This window comes from Mauremys mutica, chromosome 8 (genome assembly GCF_020497125.1).
Source record: "Mauremys mutica isolate MM-2020 ecotype Southern chromosome 8, ASM2049712v1, whole genome shotgun sequence".
Lineage (NCBI taxonomy): Eukaryota > Metazoa > Chordata > Testudines > Geoemydidae > Mauremys > Mauremys mutica.
In genome coordinates, this window is record NC_059079.1 from 39,499,150 (window position 1) to 39,520,627 (window position 21,478).

The following is a 21,478-nucleotide window of genomic DNA, read 5'->3' on the forward strand; positions in this document are numbered from 1 at the left end:
GTGACATTATAACTGTAACTTCAATTATGGGAGTAGCTTGACAAAAGACAATGATTGGGGAAGCTATGTTGTAAAGGCACAGACATGTTCAACTCTTGCTTGTGTACAGCTTTTATTCTCAGGTCAGAACAGGCTTGGTGAAATGGACAAGAGCAGTACGTTAGCCTTGACTTGAACTTTGTAGTCATAGTGAAAATTAAGAACACACCATGCCGTCAGGAATAAACGTGTGCCACTCTAGAGATTTAATAGGAGAGCATGGTATGATAATGGAAAACATTAACAGATTATTTTGTGGTGAAAGTACCAGCTTCCTTATGATTCTAAAAGCTGGTAGGGAGGAGCTGAACCTGAATTTCACCTTAATTTTGTTTCGAAAACAGAACAGGTTGGGAAGCAAGCTGAGAATGACTGCAGTCACAGATATCAATGCACGAAAGCACGATTGATCTACAGTAGTCTAGGGGGGAAATACATTGGGAAGCTGTTGTGTATTTGGTTGTCATGGGTTTTGTTACTATGGCAACTGAGTTAGACTATTAAGGCTGAGTGAGCCTTCAACCGGCTGAGTGAGCTCTCTGTTTCTGTAAATAAAATGGAGGTTTTGGTTAGCTGTCTGCTCTCTGGCCTCAAGTGATTGCTTCCTACACCGGCTGCCCCAAGGATATAACACTGGCGACGAGGGTGGGATCCTGGTGCTGCTCCAGTAACAGAAGGAAGTAGAAGTCAAGGTAAAGACCAAACAAAGAAAAAAAGCTGCTTGTTTGCACTGACTGTGAAAGTGAAACTAAAAATCATGGCTACTCTGACCAGGCCCCTGGAGCCTTTTGATGAGAATACAGAGCAGTGGCATGTGTATACTGAGCGTTTTGAGCTTTTTGGTATTGCAAATGACATTACAGAAGCGAAGAAGGTGTCAATATTCTTAACTGTTGTAGGGGCTAAAACCTACTCCCTGCTACGCAGCTTACTACACCCTGTTAAGCCTGAGACTAAATCTTACAGTGACATTGTGGAAATCCTGGGGTCTCATTTCTCCCCAAAACCACTGGTAATTGCTGAAAGATATAGGTTCCACAAAAGAGACCAAAAGGAAGATGAAACAGTTGTACAATTTGTAGCCATTTTAAAAAAGCTAGCAGAACACTGTGAATTTAAAGAGATGTTAAATGATGCCCTGCGTGACAGGTTAGTGTGTGGCCTCTGCAGTGAAGCTATACGGAAGCGCCTACTGACAGAGGCTCAGCTTACATTACAGAAGGCTGTTGATATTGCTGTCTCCATGGAACTGGCTACAAGGGAGGCACAATACATCGGTGCACCCCCTAGGGTGCAAAAAGTGTCACAAGAACCGACCCACAAAACTGTGCAGAGTCAAGAATGTTACCGCTGTGGTAAGCCAGGACACCAGGCATCAGAATGCTGGTGTAAGGACCTGGTGTGTCGACACTGTGGCAAAAAGGGACACATTGAGTGTGCCTGTAAACAAAAGAAAAAGAGGCCTGTGGTCTGGCCGACAAAAAGAGGAACCTTGCATACCCTAGAGCAGACCCAGGATGATCAAGGTGACACCGCCTCACAAGAGGAAGTGCCACTGCATGTTTTGTCTTTGGCAGCGAGCTCACATGAATACTGGGTAACCCCCTTATTGGAGGGCAAACCTATACGCATGGAACTAGACACCGGTGCAGCTGTCTCACTGGTTCCTGAGACTGTGTATAAGGAAAAGCTACAGCATCTTCCGCTTAAGGCAACAAAAACTGTTCTGAAGACGTATACAGGTGAAGCATAGGCGGCAGGTTTGTATAATTTTTGGTGGGGCCCAGAATGGGTGTAATCTCCCTCTCCCCCCCCCCCCGCCCTGTAAGATGATATATATATTTTATTAAATAGTGTAAAAATGGATTGGAAGCCATAAGCGTTTAAGTTTCTTTTTATTGCATAATATCACTATAATAAAAAATTATTTAACTAAGAATATCAGTAATTAATACTCTTTTGAATATGGAAACGACCATACACTGTTTATTCAATAATCCTCAAAACAAATACTTTCTAAAATTGCAACAAATATAGCCCCTTCTTTTGTGATGTGCTTTAGGAGGCAGCAAACACTTTTTGTCGTTGTTTGGTTCTTGAAATGAAGTCATCCAGGAGACTTGCAATGTCCAATTCAGAGGTAAAGTTTTTATGAACGTGCAGAAATGTCAAGTGATTTAGACGTTCTTGGCTCATTGTTGTTCGCAAATAATTTTTCAGTCGGCGCAAGCAACTGAATGATCGCTCAGCGGTGCAGGTTGTAGTCGGAATTGTGTAGAATAATTTCAGGAGAATTGTAACTTCTGACAACAGGTCACTTAAGCCTTCATTTTGTTTTAGAAATTGCTTCACTTCACTCACTGAAGTGAGCTGGCAATTTCTCAATCTGCAAATATCACTCAACATTTCTAGATGAAGAAATAGTTTCTCCATGTTGATGTCACCATGGAATGCTTCACTTATTTGGACAATGTCCTGTTTTGAGCCATTTGCTGCCTCAGTTATAAGCTTCTCCAATTTTACTGCGAATGTAAAGCTTTCTGTTGAAAACCTCTGTTCAATTGCAACTTTGCAAGCATCAATGATCTCAACATATTTTTTATGAAAATAATCTTTAGGGTCACTGAAGGTGTGAGGAAGGCTTCCATGGTCGAGCCATCTTGGAGGTTTGCGTTTTCTTGGGAGTGTAGGCTCATCTAAATAAAGATTTCTTGCCTTCTCTACCGTTGTTTCCCAAAAGCGATTGTATGATGAGTCAGTACGCATCCCACTCAACACCTCTTGCAATAGGCCAACTTTCTTCATAACGCTTGTCAATGACACATTTGGGCTTTGAATTTGTGCATTAGCTTCTTCTACCAGACCCATGGCTTTCACAAGAACTGTTAGTATAAAGTATGTTGAAAAAGATTGAAGTTGCTTTGAGAATCCACTACATTTTAAGCCAAATTCATCAGAAGAGTAACTAAGTTAATCTAGGCAGTTCATCATGGCCTTGTAGTTTTGGAGCAGTGATTTAATGCTACTAATCCTTAGTGTCCATCTTGTTGGGCACAATGGTCGTAAAGAAGGTTCTCCTTCACTCTGAAACTCTCTGAATGCTGCCATACGTTTTGGTGACTCCCTGAAGGCATTGATGAGATCTTTCACCATAAAAAACATATAACGACACTCTTGAATATTATGCAGGGCATCCTGCGTGGCAAGGTTAAGAGAATGTGCAGCACAATGCACAAATTCTGCTCTCGGCTCTCGTTCCTTCACTCTGGCTTGGACCCCAGTAAATTTGCCAGACACATTACTGGCTCCGTCGTAACACTGCCCCCGGCAATCAGAAAAGGGCAAATCACACCTGAGAAGTGTATCTTCCACAATTTTGAAAAGAGAAGCAGCATCCATTGTGTCAGTTTGGTAAAACCCAATAAACTCCTCATAAATCTCCCAGTCTTCACTAGAAAAGAACCTTAAAGAAAAACTTACTTGTTCTTTTCTTGACAAATCGGTAGTCTCATCCATTACAATGGCATAAAACTTAGAAGCCTTTATCTTTTGCACAATTTTTCTTAGCGCCGTCATTGCCATCATTTCGATTATTTCATTAATAACCTCATGTGATATCCACTTGTATTTTGTGCGATTGAGCCACTGTCTCAGTTCCTCAGAATCTGTACTGCGTAGCAACAAGAGCTGCATCAAATTTGAATCACTGTCATTATGTCCACGTAGTGCTATTCCTTGTTGAGCTAGGTACTGAACACTGGTAAAAATGTTGTGCAGTGCAATCCTAGCTGACTGCGATTCTTTTCTGTAACTGGCTGACACTAGTGCAGAAACATTTACCTGTGATTGCAGAGCAGCATATTTCATTACTGCTTCCTTGTGACAGGAGGATTTTTCGTGTGATGTAAAACCACGCAATGCATGTTTCCAATTTTGAAATCCAGATGAAATAAATGTTGGTTCAGCCTTCGTAGAAAATATTAAGATCTTCTTTTCAGAACAGTTTTTGCAGACTGAGCAAAAAGCTCTGTTTAATTTGATATTGTACTCCAACCACTTAAATCTTGATAGCCAAGATTGCTGAAAACTCCTTTTCTTATCATCTTGTGGATTTGCCACTTCTTTCTTTTGTATAACTTCAGTTTCAAAGCTGGGTGTTGAACTCAGGCCATCACTTGATGAATTACCCTTTTCTTCTTTTTCTCTGGGTAACTTTATTAAGAATTTATCCATTGTTGATCATTAATGGTCCTACAAATCAAGAATTTGTTGTTGGGATAAAATGAAGCTACAACACGTCGGTGCCACAAGATTACAAGGGTCAATTAAAAGTGGAAAGTCAGAAGCAGCACTTGCCTGCTTCAATATATTATACTTTGTTGTACCTGTTGTGATGAAGTGGGAATGTTCTTAATGTTTTCTCTGAATACTGTGTGAGTGCCTCAGTTTCCCCTGCAAGGTGCCAACTGAAGGTGTTGGGATAAAGAAATCAGGTGGCCTCCTGGTCTGGAAGAGACACAAAGGCCAGAGGAGGGGCTAGAGGGACTGTCAGTTTGGAGCTGGCTGGGGAAAGAGAGAGGCACCCAGAACTTGGGGCTGGGGAACCCAGCCCCAGAAGTGGATCTGACTGAAGGGTCCTGTTTTCTGTACCTACAAGCTCTGTTTTAGACTGTGTTCCTGTCATCTAATAAGCCTCCTGTATTACCAACTGACTGAGAGTCGCGTCTGACTGTGGAGTTGGGGTGCAGGACCCTCTAGCTTACCTAGGAGCCCCACCTGTGCGGACAGCGCATGCTGAATGCTCCGAGGTCAGACCCAGGAAGGTGTAAGTTTCTTGCCCTGGAGACAGTATGCTCAGAGAGAGGAGGCTCCCCCAGAGTCCTGACTGTCTTTGTATGGAGTAGTTCTAGAGCAGGGGTCACCAACCTTTCAGCAATGGTGTGCTGAGTTTTCATGCATATGCTTTAATTTAAGGTTTCATGTGCCAGTAATCATAGATTATTAGGGTTCGAAGGGATCTCAGGAGGTTATCTAGTCCAATCCCCTGCTTATGGCAGGACCAATCCCCCAATGGCCCCCTCAAGGATTGAACTCACAACCCTCCGTTTAGCAGGCTAATGATCAAACCACTAAACTACGACCCCAACCATCCCCCCAATACATTTGACTGTTTTTAGAAGGTATCTCTATAAGTCTATAATATATAACAACTACTGTTGTATGTAAAGTAAACAAGGCTTTCAAAATGTTTCAGAAGCTATATTTAAAATTAAATTAAAATGCAGATCTTATTAGTTTACTGTGATCCTTGCCTTTGCTTTTCCTTGTTGAGTTTTCCAATGTCTGGTGGCACCTATTTAGATACTTTAAGTTGCACACAGGCTTCTGAGTTATAATTTGATAACTGGCTGGCAGGAGGTCAGAGGCTGGAACCCCAGATTGGCAGCTGCGGTGAGTGGAGTTGGTGGCTGGTAGGGCTGAGCAGGGCAGGGGGCCTGCGCTGAAACTCCAACTGGAAGCAAGGTGAGTGGGGTTGCGGGAACTCTGGCTAGTAAGGGCCAGCAGAGGGAACCCCAGAACGAGGTTGGGCTGAGCAGCTCAGCCTGCACCACATGCCATGAAAAATCAGCTTGCGGCCAACCCCTGTTCTAGAGCATCCCAGCATCCTCTTCTACACCATGCGCTTCCCGAAAGTCTGCACAGGGCACTGACTCTCCCTCCTCTCTGGCCTTTGTCTTTTTTCCAGGCATTAGGAGGCCACCTGATCTCTTTGTTCTCCAACACCTTCAGTTGGCACCTTGCAGGAGAGTGGCCCAGGCCATCAGTTGCCTGGAGGCAGGGTTGCAGCCCTTCTCTGTGCAGACAGCATCACACTGGCCCTCTAGGTCTTTACAACAATCACACCCCTTTATCCCACCATCTAGAGCCTTAAGAAATACATTGGGGAAACTGAGGCACACAGACAGTATTCAGAGAAAACACCTGTATACGACCAGTTACATACTTTGAAGGGTGTAAAATAATCAAATATTGTGCTAAATACAATGATACTCCAAACACCTTCAGTTGGCACCTTGCAGGAGAGTGGCCCAGGCCATCAGTTGCCTGGAGACAGGGTGTTGGCCATTCTCTGTGCAGACAGCATCACACTGGCCCTCTAGGTCTTTACAACAAAAACACCCTCTTATCCCACCATCTAGAGCCTTAAGAAATGCATTGGGGAAACTGAGGCACACAGACAGTATTCAGAGAAAACACCTGTATACGACCAGTTACATACTTTGAAGGGTGTAAAATAATCAAATATTGTGCTAAATACAATGATACTCCAAACTGACCACCAAATTTAAGTTGCATGTTTTTCCCCTCAGGTGAGGGTTCTGGGGTGGGGCTGGGGATGAGGGGTTCACAGTGCAGGAGCGTGCTCGGTGCTGGGGGTGCAGGCTTTGGGGTGAGGCAGGGCTGAGGATGAGGAACTTGGGGTGCAGACAGGCTGCCCCAGGGCTAGGGCCAGAGAGGACTCCCCATCACCACCACTGGCAGCAGCAAGCTCCAGGGGAGGGACCCCTCCTCTCCCCCCTGCCCCCCACAGCACACTCACTCTGCACCACAGTCACTGCATATGTTCCTTCCTAGGGCCCCTCAGGTCCAGAAAGCCCACTCACCTCCCCTATGATGGGTACTAGGGGGTGGGGGTTGCCATCACAGGTAGCCTTCCATGTTGCTGCCCCTCACCATAACTTCACTGTGGATGGGGCTGCCCCTTGCCCAGCATGGGGCAGAAGTGGGGTCTGTACGGTGATGGCTATGGGGCAGGGGAGCAGGGTGTCATAAAATTCACCTAAGCCCCAGCTGCTCAGGTAGGTCTATGAATCCCCCTCCCCCATCTGCCCTGTGGTGGGTGGATGCTGGAGGGGAGGGGCACTGCCTTCACATATGGCTTCCTGCCTCCCTGACCCCTGCTGCAGCCTGCAGCCCCTCACCGTAGCTTCAGTGGGGGGGGGGACGGTGGGAGGGGATGGCATGGGGCTGCCCCTTCCCCAGCGTTGGGCAGGAGTGGGGGGTGGGGGGGAATCATAGGGTCAAACACTCACGGAAGCCCAGGACCTGCTCAGGTGGGTGAGGTCAGTCTCCGAGTCCTGGCCGGAAGTGCCCTTTGCATCTCCTCCAGGTAGGGGGGGAGGGGAGGGCTGCCAAGCATGGCACAGCCCCCTCCCCTCCCCCGGCCACTCCGGCCAGTGCTCCAGCAAGCAACAGCAGCAGAGGCAACAGGCAAGGCAAGGGAGAGAGACATGCCTGCGTTTAAGCCTCCAGCCTCCAGGGTGGGGCAGAGGAGAGGGCTGCCACCAGCACGGCGGGCCCCCCTCCCCCTCCCTCTCCCTCGGAGATGGTACAGTCAGCAGCAGCTTGCACTCACTGCTGACTGCTGAGCGGCAAGGAAGAGACTGAGACAGGCAGACGCAGCTGCCTGCGTTCAGGCAGTTAAGCTCTCTCTCCCTGGCGGCGGCGGCGGCGGACATTGGTGGGGCAGAGCCCCTGCTTGGGATTTATTCATGGGGCTAAAGCCCCAGAGCCCCATGTAAGTCAGCGCCCATGAGGTGAAGCTGTGTCCATGTTGGGCACTATTGATGTTAAGGTGGAGCTCAATGGACGGGCGGCTAAATTGCCACTGTTTGTGGTCAGAGGTAACTACCCAGCCTTAATGGGTAGGTCTTGGCTTGGGAAGATTCAGCTGAACTGGGCAGAAGTGCACCGGATGACTAAAGAAGAAACCAGTCTAAAGCCTATACTAAGGAAACATGCTGCTGTTTTTGGAGATGATTTGGGAAGTATGAAGGGAATCACTGTGACATTGAACATTAAACCTGGCAGTCCACCAAAATATCTGAAAGCCCGAACTGTGCCATATGCCATCAGGCCAAAAGTTGAAGCAGACCTGGAGCGCCTGGTCACCAATGGAGTCCTAATACCAGTTACCCATAGCTCATGGGCCACTCCTATCGTTCCAATAGTGAAGAAAGATGGCTCTCTCCGGATTTGCAGTGATTTTAAAGTCACTGTCAACCCAGTGTTGTGTGCAGAGCAATACCCGCTTCCCCGCATCGATGACCTCTTCGCAGGCCTGGCTGGGGGACAAAAGTTCAGTAAGATTGATCTGAGTCAAGCATATTTACAGATGCACGTCGATGAAAAGTCCCAAGAGCTGTTGACTATTGTGACTCATAAGGGGCTTTATCGATACTGTCGCCTACCCTTCGGAATCACATCGGCTCCCGCCCTGTTCCAGAGGGCTATGGACCAGATCTTGTGTGGCTTGTCAGGAGTTCAGTGCTATCTGGATGATATCCTGGTCACTGGAAGAAATGAAGAGGATCACTTAAAGAATTTAGAGGCTACCCTACAAAGACTGGAAGAGTATGGCCTACGAGTTCGCAAAGACAAGTGTGAATTCTTCAAGCCCTCTGTTGAATATTTGGGACACATCATCGATTCTGCAGGTCTTCATAAGGCCCCTGCAAAAGTTAAAGCTATTGTGGAGGCTCCCCCACCTCGAAATGTAAGCCAGCTGCGCTCATTTCTAGGACTACTGAACTATTATGGAAAGTTCATCTCACAGTTAGCCACACTGCTAAAACCACTTCATGAGCTCCTTGGGCAGAACAAGGCCTGGAAGTGGACTGAAGCCTGTGATGTTGCATTTAACAAAGCTAAGGATGCATTGTTAAATTCTGAAGTTCTAACGCACTTTGATCCATCCTTACCCCTGCAATTGGCCTGCGATGCTTCCCCTTATGGAGTGGGAGCGCTCGTGTCACACATTATGCCTTCGGGAGAAGAAAGACCTATTGCTTTTGCTTCACGCACTCTAAGCAAAGCAGAAACTAACTACGCCCAAATCGAACGTGAGGCATTAGGAATTGTTTTTGGAATTAGGAAGTTTCATCAGTACCTGTTTGGGCGAAAGTTTACTCTTCTTACAGGACCTGTTTCCTATACAGTCCGGACTGCAGAGAATCTTACCTGGCGGCGACATGTAGATCAGCTGTTGCCAGGTCATGCCAGTCTTCAGGACGCATCTGCAGTTGAGGGGTCTGACTTCACCCCTCCTGGTGAGACACCGAATCATGAGTCACCTGTTCCTGACTGTTCTCCTCCATTACCGCCGGCAGCTGAGATACCCCTTTGCCCAGCACGAGCTGATACCACCTCCTCACCTATTCATGCTGCGGACCCTGAGCCCCTAGTACTTTCGGGTGCAACAACACCAGAAGTTCGCCATAATCCACCTAGAGACAGAAAGCCTCCTCATCGGCTGGATCTTTAGTTAGGGCAAACCCACGGTTATGGGGCAAAATAATCCCCAGGGTTTAGCCGGGAATGGAGGCAGTCTACCCTCCTTCTCTAGTTTAGTGTGTGTTTTATTTTGGGGATGTTCTTATTAGGGGGGGAGGAATATGTTGTGTATTTGGTTGTCATGGGTTTTGTTACTATGGCAACTGAGTTAGACTATTAAGGGATAGCTCAGCCGGTTTCAACCGGCTGAGTGAGCTCTCTGTTTCTGTAAATAAAATGGAGGTTTTGGTTAGCTGTCTGCTCTCTGGCCTCAGGTGATTGCTTCCTACACCGGCTGCCCCAAGGATATAACAGAAGCCCTATAGAAAATAAAGTTAAGGGCAGCAAGGAACACAAGAGAAGCAGGAATAGCAGGTCAGTCTAGAGAGATGTTGCCTATTCAAGGTCATTGTTTGACTTTAAAGAGTTGGATGATGACTAAGAAACAAAGTGAGATCTAAGGACAGCTTTGGGAAAGTAAGCCCATTTGAAATGTAAGATGAGACATGCCCAGGAAGAGCACTGGGAAAAGAAGGCACCAAAATCAAAGAGAGGAATACAGTAAGAGACTGCAAGTGGATGCATGGGGCTTTTAATACAAACTCAGCAGAATGGAAATGAAAGATTAATGAATTTAAACCAGTAGGTGGCAAGGACAAAAGAGAGGAGTATGAAGAAGAAGGTTTCCCCATCTGCAGAAGGAATAGAAGGGAGCACTTGAAGAAGAAAACATCAGTTAATTCTTAAGAAAGTATGAAGCAGATCCTCAGCTGGTGTAAATTGTCAGAGCTCCATTGACTTCGACTTCAATGGAACTGACAATCTTTACCAGCTAAATAGCTGCTCTTATGACTTTTTTATCATAAAATGAGAAAGAAGTTACTTTACAAAGTTTATAACCTTTTCAGTTATACTTTTATATAGGCAGCAAACATTCACAGGCAACCTTAGGACCTGATCCTGCAATCAGATACTGCCACTATGAGACCCTCTGTGCCTGTGAAGAGTCTTATTAAGTTCAGTGAGCCTTCACAAAGTACAGGGGTCAATGCTAGCTGGTCCAGCTGCAAGACTGGTAGCTTTCGCTTTACCCATGTGCCTAATTTCATGTTTGGTACCAATTACTTTCTATTTACATTCATGACTTCACCCCCCCACACACACACACATACACACCTGTACAAGCTTGTTAAGGGGTTTATCTTGTGAACTGCTGAACCCCTCCTGTAAAGTGCTATGTGCCCTCAACTCTTATTGAGTGCTCTCCGCTCACATTAAATTCAACACCGCAGAAGGCATCCAGCACCTCAGAGAGTCAGACCCTAAACCAGCAAAACTGAGATTACAAAGGACTCCATGGGAATTAGGCACACAATTCCCAGTGAGTTTCCACAGGATTTCTTTTTACACTCACAAGATTTACAAAGGCCAAATTGTTTTTAAATGTGTTTGTGTGTGGGGGGGAAGTGTGTCCCAAGCTGAGATCTTATGCCAACTTCTGAGTTTACGTTCAGAGCAAATGTTTCTCCTGAACATAAGAACGTAATATAAGAGCATAAGAATGGCCAGATTGGGTCAGACCAATGGTCCATCTAGCCCAGTATCCTGTCTTCTGACAATGGCCAATGCCAGGTGCTTCAGAGGGAATGAATAGAACAGACAATTGTTGAGTGATCCATCACCTGTCATCCACTCCCAGCTTCTGGCAAACTGATGGTAGGGACACTCAGAGCATGGTGCTGCATCCCTGATCACCCTAGCTAATGGACCTTGATGGACCTTCATGAGCTTATTTAGGTTTGGGGTTTTTTTTAACCCTGTTAGAGTGTTGGTCTTCACAACATCCCCTGGCAATGAGTACCACAGGTGTGAAGAAGTACTTTCTTTTGTTTGTTTTAAATCTGCTGCTTATTAATTTCATTAGGTGACCCCTAGTCCTTATGTTATGTGAAGGAGTAAATAACATTCCTTATTCACTTTCTCCACACCAGTCAAGATTTTATAGACCTCTATCATTTCCTCCCTTAGTTGTCTCTTTTTCCTGCTGAAAAGTCCCAGTCTTTTCACTGTCTCCTCATACAGAAGCTGTTCCATACTCCTAATAATTTTTGTTGCCCTTTTCCAATTTTAATATATCTCTTTAGAGATGGGGCGATCACATCTGCATGCAGTATTCAGGATGTGGGTATACCATGGATTTATATAGAGTCATTATGATATTTTCTGACTTATTATCTAACCCTTTCCTTTTTTGATTGCTGCTGCATGTTGAGCGGCTGTTTTCAGAGAACTAACCACAATGATGACAAGATCTCTTTCTTGAGTGCTAACAGCTAATTAAGACTCATTGTTTTGTTATATAGTTGGGATTATGTTTTGCACTGTGCATTACTTTGCATTTATCAACATTGAATTAATCTGCCATTTTGTTGCCCAGTCACCTAGTTTAGTGATATACCTCTGTAACTCTTCACAGCCTGCTTTGTACTTAACTATCCTGAGTAATTTTCTATCATCTGCAAATTTTGCCACCTCACTGTTTAGGCCTTTTTTCCAGATCATTTATGAATATGTTGAACAGTACTGGTCCCAGTACAGACCCCCGGGGACCACCACTGGTTACCTCTCTCCATCCTGAAAACTGACCTGGTTTATATCAGTGTCTGAAAATAAAAAATTCAAAGAACACCAAAGGGGCAAATTTTAATATGATGCTAAAATATCTGATAGAAAATTCCTGAAACAGTTCAGAAAAGAAATTACTGTAAAAATGTTGAAATTGGAAATTGGTGATATTATGCTATATTCAATGTAGTGCTATTTTTATTTTGATAAATAATAAACAGCTTTTAATGGATTGAGCATCACCCATAGCAACACATTTAAGAGAGCATCTATCAAAAACTGCACAGCTATACAATATTCCTTTAAGATGTACTATAAGCTCCCTACCTCTCCCTGAAATCACATATAAATTATGCATGTTGTTACATTTTTATCTGGCCATCATAATATTAGCAAATGAGACACTGAAATATAATCATAAGGGAAAAACAAAAAAGTCAAAGTGCAACCTTCATTATCATTTTTTCAGTCCTCAATTAGAATTAGCATTTGCTTTCCATTCAGTAAGCTCTATTCCACTTCATTTTACTCTGAGGAACTGGATGTCACTGTGGATACTTGAAAGAAGGTTTCCCTCATTCTAAATACAGGACAGAATATTTTATTTTTATTTTTGTTTCAATTATCCATATTTTACAGGTTTCAGTGTCTTCCATTACAATTATCTTTTTCTACTGGTAAAAAGGAATGTTGTTAACTTGACACTTTTAGACAGTCAAGAAATAAAAGGCTGAATCTGAGATGTAGCAGACAATGACACTTGGCTCTTGAATCTGCAAGCGTAATTTATTCTGAATTTCAAGTGCAGAGATATGGTGGTAATGCTGAAATCTATTCCTAGAGCCTCAGTAATTATGACTACGTAATGTCCTATGGACCACACACAGAAAATAAGTGTGTTCCATCCTGTGACGAAGAATTTCATTTGTGTCTGTCGCACAATGCCTCAGTAATAACTGGAATGCATAAATATCCTGATCCTACAAAGTGCTGAGCAATTCCTGCAAGGTATAAAGGGCTTCAAGCTCTCTTTAAGTCAAGGGAATTGAGTTGTCCCCTTTCCAGAGGGTCTCAGCACTTGACAGGATTGATCCTCTGAGATGCTGTATAGCAGATTACCAGCTCAGGCTAGAGCAATAGGGCAGTTGTCAAAGAATATCAAAGAAATGCTAAAAGATCATAGTGTGTTCAAGCCAATTCACTTGAAGGAGATGTTGATTGTATTGTTTTCACCAATCTGTATTCTGTTGACTGCTATAACATTACATTGTGTTACCCTGTAATTATATAATCCTAAATCAAAGGTGTGTTAGTATTCGGATGAGAATTTACCTAATGTGTAAAATTTCATAAAAAACTAATGAAGTTTCTGGCTATCATGTTGTGTTTACATTACATTTGCCCATCACATGCGAGTGGAGCCTTGGAATTTAAAAGATTGCTAACTTCAAAGTATGTATCATTGTGTTCGACAATGAAAGCTCACACATTTACTTTTTATTTAGTCAACAAAGGAAGAGCCTTGGTGTGAATGAAGACTTTGGCCTAAATTGCCTTCTGTGGAAGAAGCTATAATAATGAATACAGAGATCGATCTTGTAGCCTGAGCTGTCTTGGACTCTACAGGGAAAGTTCCAGATGCAAAGACAGAGATCCCCAAAATTATTTTGGGTAACCCTGAGAGACTTACAGAAAACTAGAAGATTGCTACATCTCTGCTCTCATTTTGGACTTACAAACTTTGACTCAACTATTCATGTATTTTACCTTCTTTAACCTCTCAATAACTATCATTTCTTTTTCTTAGCTAATAAATCATTAGCGGCACGGGCCGAGGGATGCACTGGCTGCCGCTTCCAGCAACTCCCATTGGCCCGGAGCAGTGATCCACGGCCAGTGGAAGCCACGATCGGCAGGACTTGCGGACAGGGCAGGTAAACACACCGACCCGGCTCGCCAGGGGCTTTCCCTACAGAAGTGGCGACCCCTGTTTGAGAAGCCCTGCCCTATTTGTTTACTTACTGATACAGACCTCATTTTTTCCTTTCTCTTATCAAATGAGCTGGCAGGGAACCAGGCAGGTTTTCTAAACCTCGCCTTGGGTTAAGCAAAAGTCCACTGAACTCCATTAGCTTTTGTGAGAAATTGCGGTTTCAGTGACGCAATATTGTCTGATGAAACTCTGTTTCCTCAGAATTTCCAACCAGCTCTAATTAAAATAGCAACTGCAAAAGAAATTCTCACAAACACCAGCTACTTGATCATGCACCCACCAACCAACTCCAAGAATAGCTTTGGAGACATCATGACAGATGTCCCGTTTTTCTTGATAGCAAAGCAATTTACAGAATTGTCCCTTTTTATTGTTAGGGGACAGGTTACAGTGGTTCATCTCTGGAAGTGGGGGGCATGGATCTTCGTTCATGTTGCACTCCCGGTAAGTACCCAGCCTGGCTGGGGAAGCTAATGATCCACCCATCGGATCAAATTCAGGGATTAATCCTGGTCATGTGCCACCTGAGACACATTGCACATATGCTAAGAAGATCTCTGGAAGTTTCCACCTTCGGTAGAGAGTTAAGTTAAAGCTAGTGTAACATATGAACACTTAAAGTTTATCCTAGGAAAGTGCTCATATGCTCTATTTCTCTCACTTTTCTACACTGCCTATGTGCCTCAGATCTGGCCTGTAGAAGTATTTTTAATGTTGATAAAATTGTTCATTACTTATGTCCATTATGTTGTTGATGCCAGCTGCTGAGACTCCAATAAGGGCTGTAGTTAGTGTCAGTTTACAGTGATGTTTCTCTGTGATGGGAGCTAGACTGAGACTATCAAACTCATTTCATGTAGGTCACCAAACAGTCAGCAGATGGGTCCGGTTTTGGACCTTGGTCACCAAAAGCCTGGTGTGGATCTGAACTGACAGCCTAGAAGGGAAAGGTGCTATATTCCATATTTTCTGTATTTATATCCAGTTTCAAAATTGTATTTTCTGTGGAAACTTATAACACACACAGAATTTTAATTTTAAGGAGTTCTAGTACATTTGATCTTCCAAACACACAATGATCATTGTGAGTTAGTCTGACTAAACCTGAAAATGACGTCTTCAGGGTTTGATTTCTATAGGTTATCTGAATCGGAACCTCCAGTGATGTTCAAAAAACCTCCTGATGGTTTACTTGGAGGTCCTGGATTATACTAAAAAGGGGAATTATTTATTCTCTTCTGTATTCCAGGGGTGAAGTCAGAACTATTTCCTTGCTCTTGATGCCTTATGAGATGGCAGGTATTGTAAGGCCATTCATAGATTTTGAATTGTCAGTGTCCTGTATGGTGCTTCCTGTCCAATCACCAAGAAGATCAGCAGATCAGTCACCAAGACCCTTTGAAATTTCTATGATCAAATATCATCAGGGTATGATTAGACAGGATCCCGTGGGCTTTTGGGAGGCAACAGGTTGGAGAGTTGCTGACATTGTAGTCCCAGAGCTTGTGCAGAGACACAGAGCTTCTGTGCAGATGACCCAGCCTACCAGAGAATCCTCCAATATTAGACCCCTTTTGTGCAATTGAATTCACATGGGCACAACCCCTGCACCTGAAGAGCCCCTTCAGAATGAGTGGAGCTCCACATGGCTACATGAGTGCACCTATACTGCAGGATCTCTGCTTTAGGGAATCTACACATTTTTGAGGCCAAACTCTTGCCTCTTTTGGAGAAAACAACCTTCCCTCACCCCCATGATGATTAGCCTGGAAGAGAGACTGTAATATGTGTGGAGTGACAGTGAGTGTTGCAGGATTATATGTCAGTAGGGTACTGGCTGGAGGGACTTTAACTGTCCATTTCCTGGTTGAGCTTCTAAAGAGTGGAGCCCTTTTTTGAAATCTACTTTCAACCCTTATTTTCTGTCTGGGAATAATTATAAGAAAGCATTATAGATGTAATTATTTCCATGATGACTTCCTTGCTTATATAATGCTTCCATAGAAGACTCTGATGACTCAGATTCCTCAGATACTGAACAGGGAAGGTAAAGATTCTGAAGTGAATTTATGGGGTGCCAAGCAGTGACTTCAGATGCTACTTTTCCTTAAGGCCATGATCCCTCCACTATAAAAAAGGCCCAGTAAACAGAATTCCTGAATTAAGATACTCTTAGATTAAAATATTTCTTATTTCAAAGAAATGTATAGCACAGAAAAATGATAAAATACAAATGTAATTTTCAAAAGTTATTTAGAGAGGTTGTCCTATGTTTAGATGATGGATAAATACTGTTTTGTTTATATAGTAGTATAACAATAGCCCAGTAATTCCTAAAGATCAGGTATGTCAGTGTTGAGCACAAGAATTGATCTGTTCAAGTAAGTAACACTCTACAAACAATCCTAGATGTCCACCATGGCGTCCATAGAGCAGTCCTTTGAAATGTTGTGTAGGTGAAATATTACATCACACTCTTAGTAGAAAATCAATATGAAGAAGGCCTTTTACCATAAATCTTCCACTAGAAGTGGCTGTGTGTGTGTGTGAGAGAGAGAGAGAGAGAGAGAGAGAGATAAAGGGAGAGACAGAGTAGCAGCACTGATCAAGGGGACCTTAATATCCCAGGTATCGTAACCTGACTGTTCTTGTCAGTGCCTATTGTAGCAGCTAAGGATTGAATATTCTTATTTTCATGCATCAGCGTTTCACTAAAAATGAAAGTGAGGATGAAAAACAGAGAGGAGCTTCCAAAAGGGTGAACTATTTGAACCATCTAGCAGACGCTTCTGAGGGAACTATGGGGATTATCAGTTTTGATGCTGCATGAAGGTAGAAGGGCTATAGAGGCCCAAGAACAGATGCAAGAGAGGCAGAGGGACAGAGAGATTCAAGATGGCCCATCTTGTCCTGGGCCTTGTACATTCTGGCTGCAGCCCTGGCAAGAATTCCCAGAGTAGGCTTGTGTAAAAAGAGCAGTTGACATAGTGACAAGGCACTGAGCCAAATGAATTCAGTTAATGGTATGAGGGGGTACTCAGAATAAAATCTTTTACTCAAGAAAAACATGTTTGGAAGTTTCCCCCAGAGAATGAGAACAAAGAATTCCAGAAGAGGGCAATCTAACATTGTCTGTTCTGGCAAGTAATCTGGCAAGTGATACCTTTCAGAAAAAGATCGATATTGTGGTAAATTCAACAGAATTAATGCATAAATGGTAAGAGCAGACAGCACTACAGGCATAATGTTGGAGAGATAAATGGGACTTTTTGCAGTCTCTGGTCACATTTGGTTCAAGGCAGGAATGTTTGATTATATTACAAAAATCAAGGACTCAGAATTATAGAGATGGATAGGACCTACTTTCCATGGGTATCTAGTCCATCTCCATACTATTGTAGAATTGCTCTCAGTTATACATTTACCAATATTTTTTCCAATCTAGTTTTTAATGTATCTGTCATTGGGGCTTCCATCATTTCCCTATGAGAGGAAACTATTCCATTTCTAGGAGTGTAACTATTACCCTCAGGATTTTTTTCCCCTGATATTCATCTTCATCTATCTCTTAATTTTATCCCACTGCTTCGAGCCCTGATCCAATTAATTGGGATGTTCATTAACCATTTTTGTAGCACAAGAGAAATAGCCAGGCAAAGAGAAATAGACTATTTACATTATTCCTCCTATCTAGAGCTGCAGGTTATAATAAATGGAGATATACCTATCTCCTAGAACTGGAAGGGACCTTAAAAGGTCATTGAGTCCAGCCCGCTGCTTTCACTAGCAGGACCAATTTTTGCTCCAGATTCCTAAGTGGCCCCCTCAAGGGCTGAACTTACAACCCTGGGTTTAGCAGGCCAATGCTCAAACCACTGAGCTATCCCTCACTGTTAAAAACTCTGCTGTGAATCAGTGAATACTCACATATTTTCATTTTCAGCCTCCTTTGAGTGAAGTCTTTCAATTATGCCACATAATATTTTGAATTTTTGTGATGTTTATCAGGCACTGAGATGAGAGCGTCAAACTCAAACATATATAACCATCAGACTAATCGCAGCATAAATTCAGAATTGATCCGTATTTAATACCTTCTGGAGCAATCAAATGTACAAATGGCTACATATACCTTGTAACATGCCTGGAAACTTGCTTGAATTAGAGTCTAGCAGACTATTAAGAGAAAAAGCATTCGAAAGACAACGATTCTTTAGTCAGAGACACCTGCCACAAGTCCTGAAACCTCAATACCAGGATTCAACAGCTAACTTCCTAGCTAACTTTTACTGCTGTGAGGAGGTACAGGGTGAAAAAGCAGATGTCAGGATACTAAACCTATGGTATTTTCTGAGTCTGGCCTCATATACATAGTCCCTGTATAAGCCAGTGCATTGAAAAACTAATACACTTTAATTTCTAAGAGACTAAAAGACAGTAACCATTTCCATCCATTACTGCCCTTGTACTCAGCCCCTGTGTGACTTATTTAGACACAAGATTGGGTGGGAATCTGAGCTAAATTAATGCAAATAGGAACTGAATTATGCCAGAATAGAATGAGGAATAAAGAAGAGCGATAAGGTGACTAACAGAGCTGAAAGTAATCATGTTTATTACAAAACAATGAGCAACTTCAAAACAAAAAAGGTCTCTGTTAAATAAGTAATAACTGGAAAATGTTTGGAAGAACTCCTTATGAAGTTGGGGGCAAAGGGAGGTATTATATGTTTGCTTTATAGTCTTCTTAAGAAAAAACTTGGTGTCTGGGTAAAAAGCTCACAGGCAACTTCAGTATTATTTTTTATGAATCGGTCTCATATCATCTAAATTAGTTGCTTTACACTTTCCTCTCCTGTTGGAGAATGGAATACTAAATATATTCTATACCTCCTCTTCAATGATTTATTTCTGAATAGCTCAGAAGCTTTCAGAAAATACCATTCAGTGCTATAAACTAGGCTTAAGAATTATTTGACAAGAGACATCTCGATTCAAGGCAACAACTGCAGTAATGATCTCCCACTTTGAATTTGTTTTCACAGAATGGGTTTGTTTTGTAAACTAGATGACAGGCTCTTAAAGATCAGGTAAACCTGAGGAATAAATTATTTTTCAGTAAAACTCAGGGAGTATGTTAAGTTTTTCAAACAAAATAAGTGGATTGATTTTATAATCATAGTCATAGAAATGTAGGACTGGAAGGGACCTCAGTATATAATCTAGTTCAGTCCTCTGCACTGAGGCAGGTCTAAATAAATATTTGCCTAGTTTTACAGCAGGCTACATAAAAAGTCCTAACGAAGTCAGTACAAAGTAAAATTTCATACAGACAATTATTTGTTTATACCGCTCTGTATACTATACACTGAAATGTAAGTACAATATTTATATTCCAATTCATTTATTTTATAATTATAGGGTAAAGATGAGAAAGTAAGCATTTTTTCAGTAATAGTGAACTGTGACTTTTTAAAAAATGTTATGTGTGATTTTGTAAGCAAGTAGTTTTTAAGTGCGGTGAAACCTAGGGGTACACAAGACAAATCAGACTCCTGAAAGAGGTATAGTAGTCTGGAAAGGTGGTGGGACACTGATCTAAACCATCTAGACAGGTGTTTGTCTAATCTGTTTTAAAAACCTCCAATGATGGAGATTCCACAACCTCACTAAGTAATTTCTTCCAGTACTTAACCATAAAGGTTAGCAGTGATCAGATGACTAACATAGTAAACATCAGTGTAAATGGGGTAGGATCTCAGACTAAAACAGGGAAAGAACAAGCTAAGAATTACTTTTAAAAGTTACATCCTAGAATATTTAAGGAAGAGATCTCTGAGCCATTAGCGATTTTCTCTGAGAAGTCAGGAGAGATCCCAGAGGATTAAAAAGAGCAAATATAGTACCTAGCTATAAAAAGAGGTATAAAGACAGTGCCAGGAATTATAGACCAGTCAACTTAACTTTGGTACCCAGAAAGATAATGGAGCAACTAATCAAACAATCAATTTGTAAATACCTAGAAGATAATAAGGTGAAAAGTAACAGTCTACAGGAATTTGTCAAGAACAAATCATGGCAAACCAACCCCATACATGACCTTCTTATACCCAAACTAGGGAAAAAAAGCCTAGGTGAACTCACTGTAACATGGGTGCAGAACTAGTTGGAAAATCATACTCAGAGAGTAATTAATAAAGGTTTACAGTCATGCTGGAATGCCATATTGAGTGTGGTCCCACAGGGATCTGTCCTGGGTCGGGTTCTATTTAATATCTTCATAAATTATTTGGATAATGGCACAGACAGTACACTTTGTAAAGTTTGCAGATGATGCCAAGCCGGGAGGGGTTTCAAGAACTTTGGAGGACAGGATTAGAATTCAAAATGATCTTGACAAAATGGAGAAATGGTCTGAATTAAATAGGATGAAATTCAATAAGGACAAATGCAAAGTACTTCACTTAGGAAGGAATAATCAGTTGCACAAATACAAAATGGGAAATGATTCCCTAGGAAGGAGTACTGTGAAAAAGGAGGTGAGGGTTAGGAGCCAATACTGTAATTAAATACAAAAAACAATGTTAAAACTATACTGTTAAATTTGAGAGTGTTAGAAAATTAAAAAGTTAAAGATTTCTGCAGCACTGTTAATTTGGCTACATCGGAAATATATTCTATTTGTGTGCGTGTTATTTCAAGGCAAATTATACAGCCCTTACTCTCCTTGATTAGAACTTGCACAAGGAGTCCCATTGCTTTCATCATTTCAAGGGTTGCACAATCGAGTCCTAAATGTGTAGTGTAATATCGTTCTCTTTGTGTTGTTATAGCTGGATATTTCAAAGGAGTTTATGAGAGTTGGTGATCCAATCCCACTGAATTTTAATGAGTTGTGTGGCTATCTCCCTTAGGACCCTTTTGAAAATAAACAGACTATGTACTGTGGTCAAATTAATATTGGCATAGAAATCTCAATGTTTTCATTTTGTGAGTTAAAAAAAGTTAATATGGCTTTCAGCATTTAATTTCTGTTTTGAAAGGAAAGAATAATTTAAAAAATGACCCATGCTTAATAATATTAATACATAAGTATCCCCATTTAGAATCTGAATTTCAATCTGAATTGTGATGAATGGAGAGCAGACCCTTAGGAGTGACATCCTAGACTCACTGTAATGTGAGTTTTTTCCCATTCACTTCAATGTAATCAGAATTTGCTTCTTGTATAAAATGAAGGAGTTCCCATTTTTGTTCCTGCACTGGTTGACTGGAGACAGTTTTCTGCTAGGCTGGGTGAATTAACATGGTAGTAGCAGGTCTGTTTACATTGAGATGACTGTATAGTGGCAAGAGTAGATGACAGAATAGTTTTTTTTTAAAATCTTATGGGTTTTGGAGAACTGTAGAACACAGCAAAAATTGTGTTGAGCTCCTAATATGTGCATTTTTTCTCATCTACAATTTCTTCTTGCTTTTAATGTTTAA

The 21,478-nt window shown here is 42.2% G+C and overlaps 1 protein-coding gene across 1 annotated transcript; it reads right to left on the bottom strand.

The window, feature by feature from the left end:
* Positions 1–3,009: 3,009 nt before the first annotated feature.
* On the bottom strand, positions 3,010–7,192 carry LOC123375814 (zinc finger MYM-type protein 1-like). The gene is made up of 2 exons (XM_045027102.1): positions 7,134–7,192; positions 3,010–4,290 (listed from the first exon to the last, which is right to left on the bottom strand). The coding sequence occupies exon 2, from the start codon at positions 4,270–4,272 to the stop codon at positions 3,010–3,012; it is 1,263 nt and encodes a 420-aa protein (XP_044883037.1). The 5' UTR covers positions 4,273–4,290; positions 7,134–7,192.
* Positions 7,193–21,478: the final 14,286 nt, after the last annotated feature.

Excerpts from the sequence above, each read along its gene's own strand:
- LOC123375814 (XM_045027102.1), bottom strand. The coding sequence starts at position 4,272 with ATGGATAAATTCTTAATAAAGTTACCCAGAGAAAAAGAAGAAAAGGGT.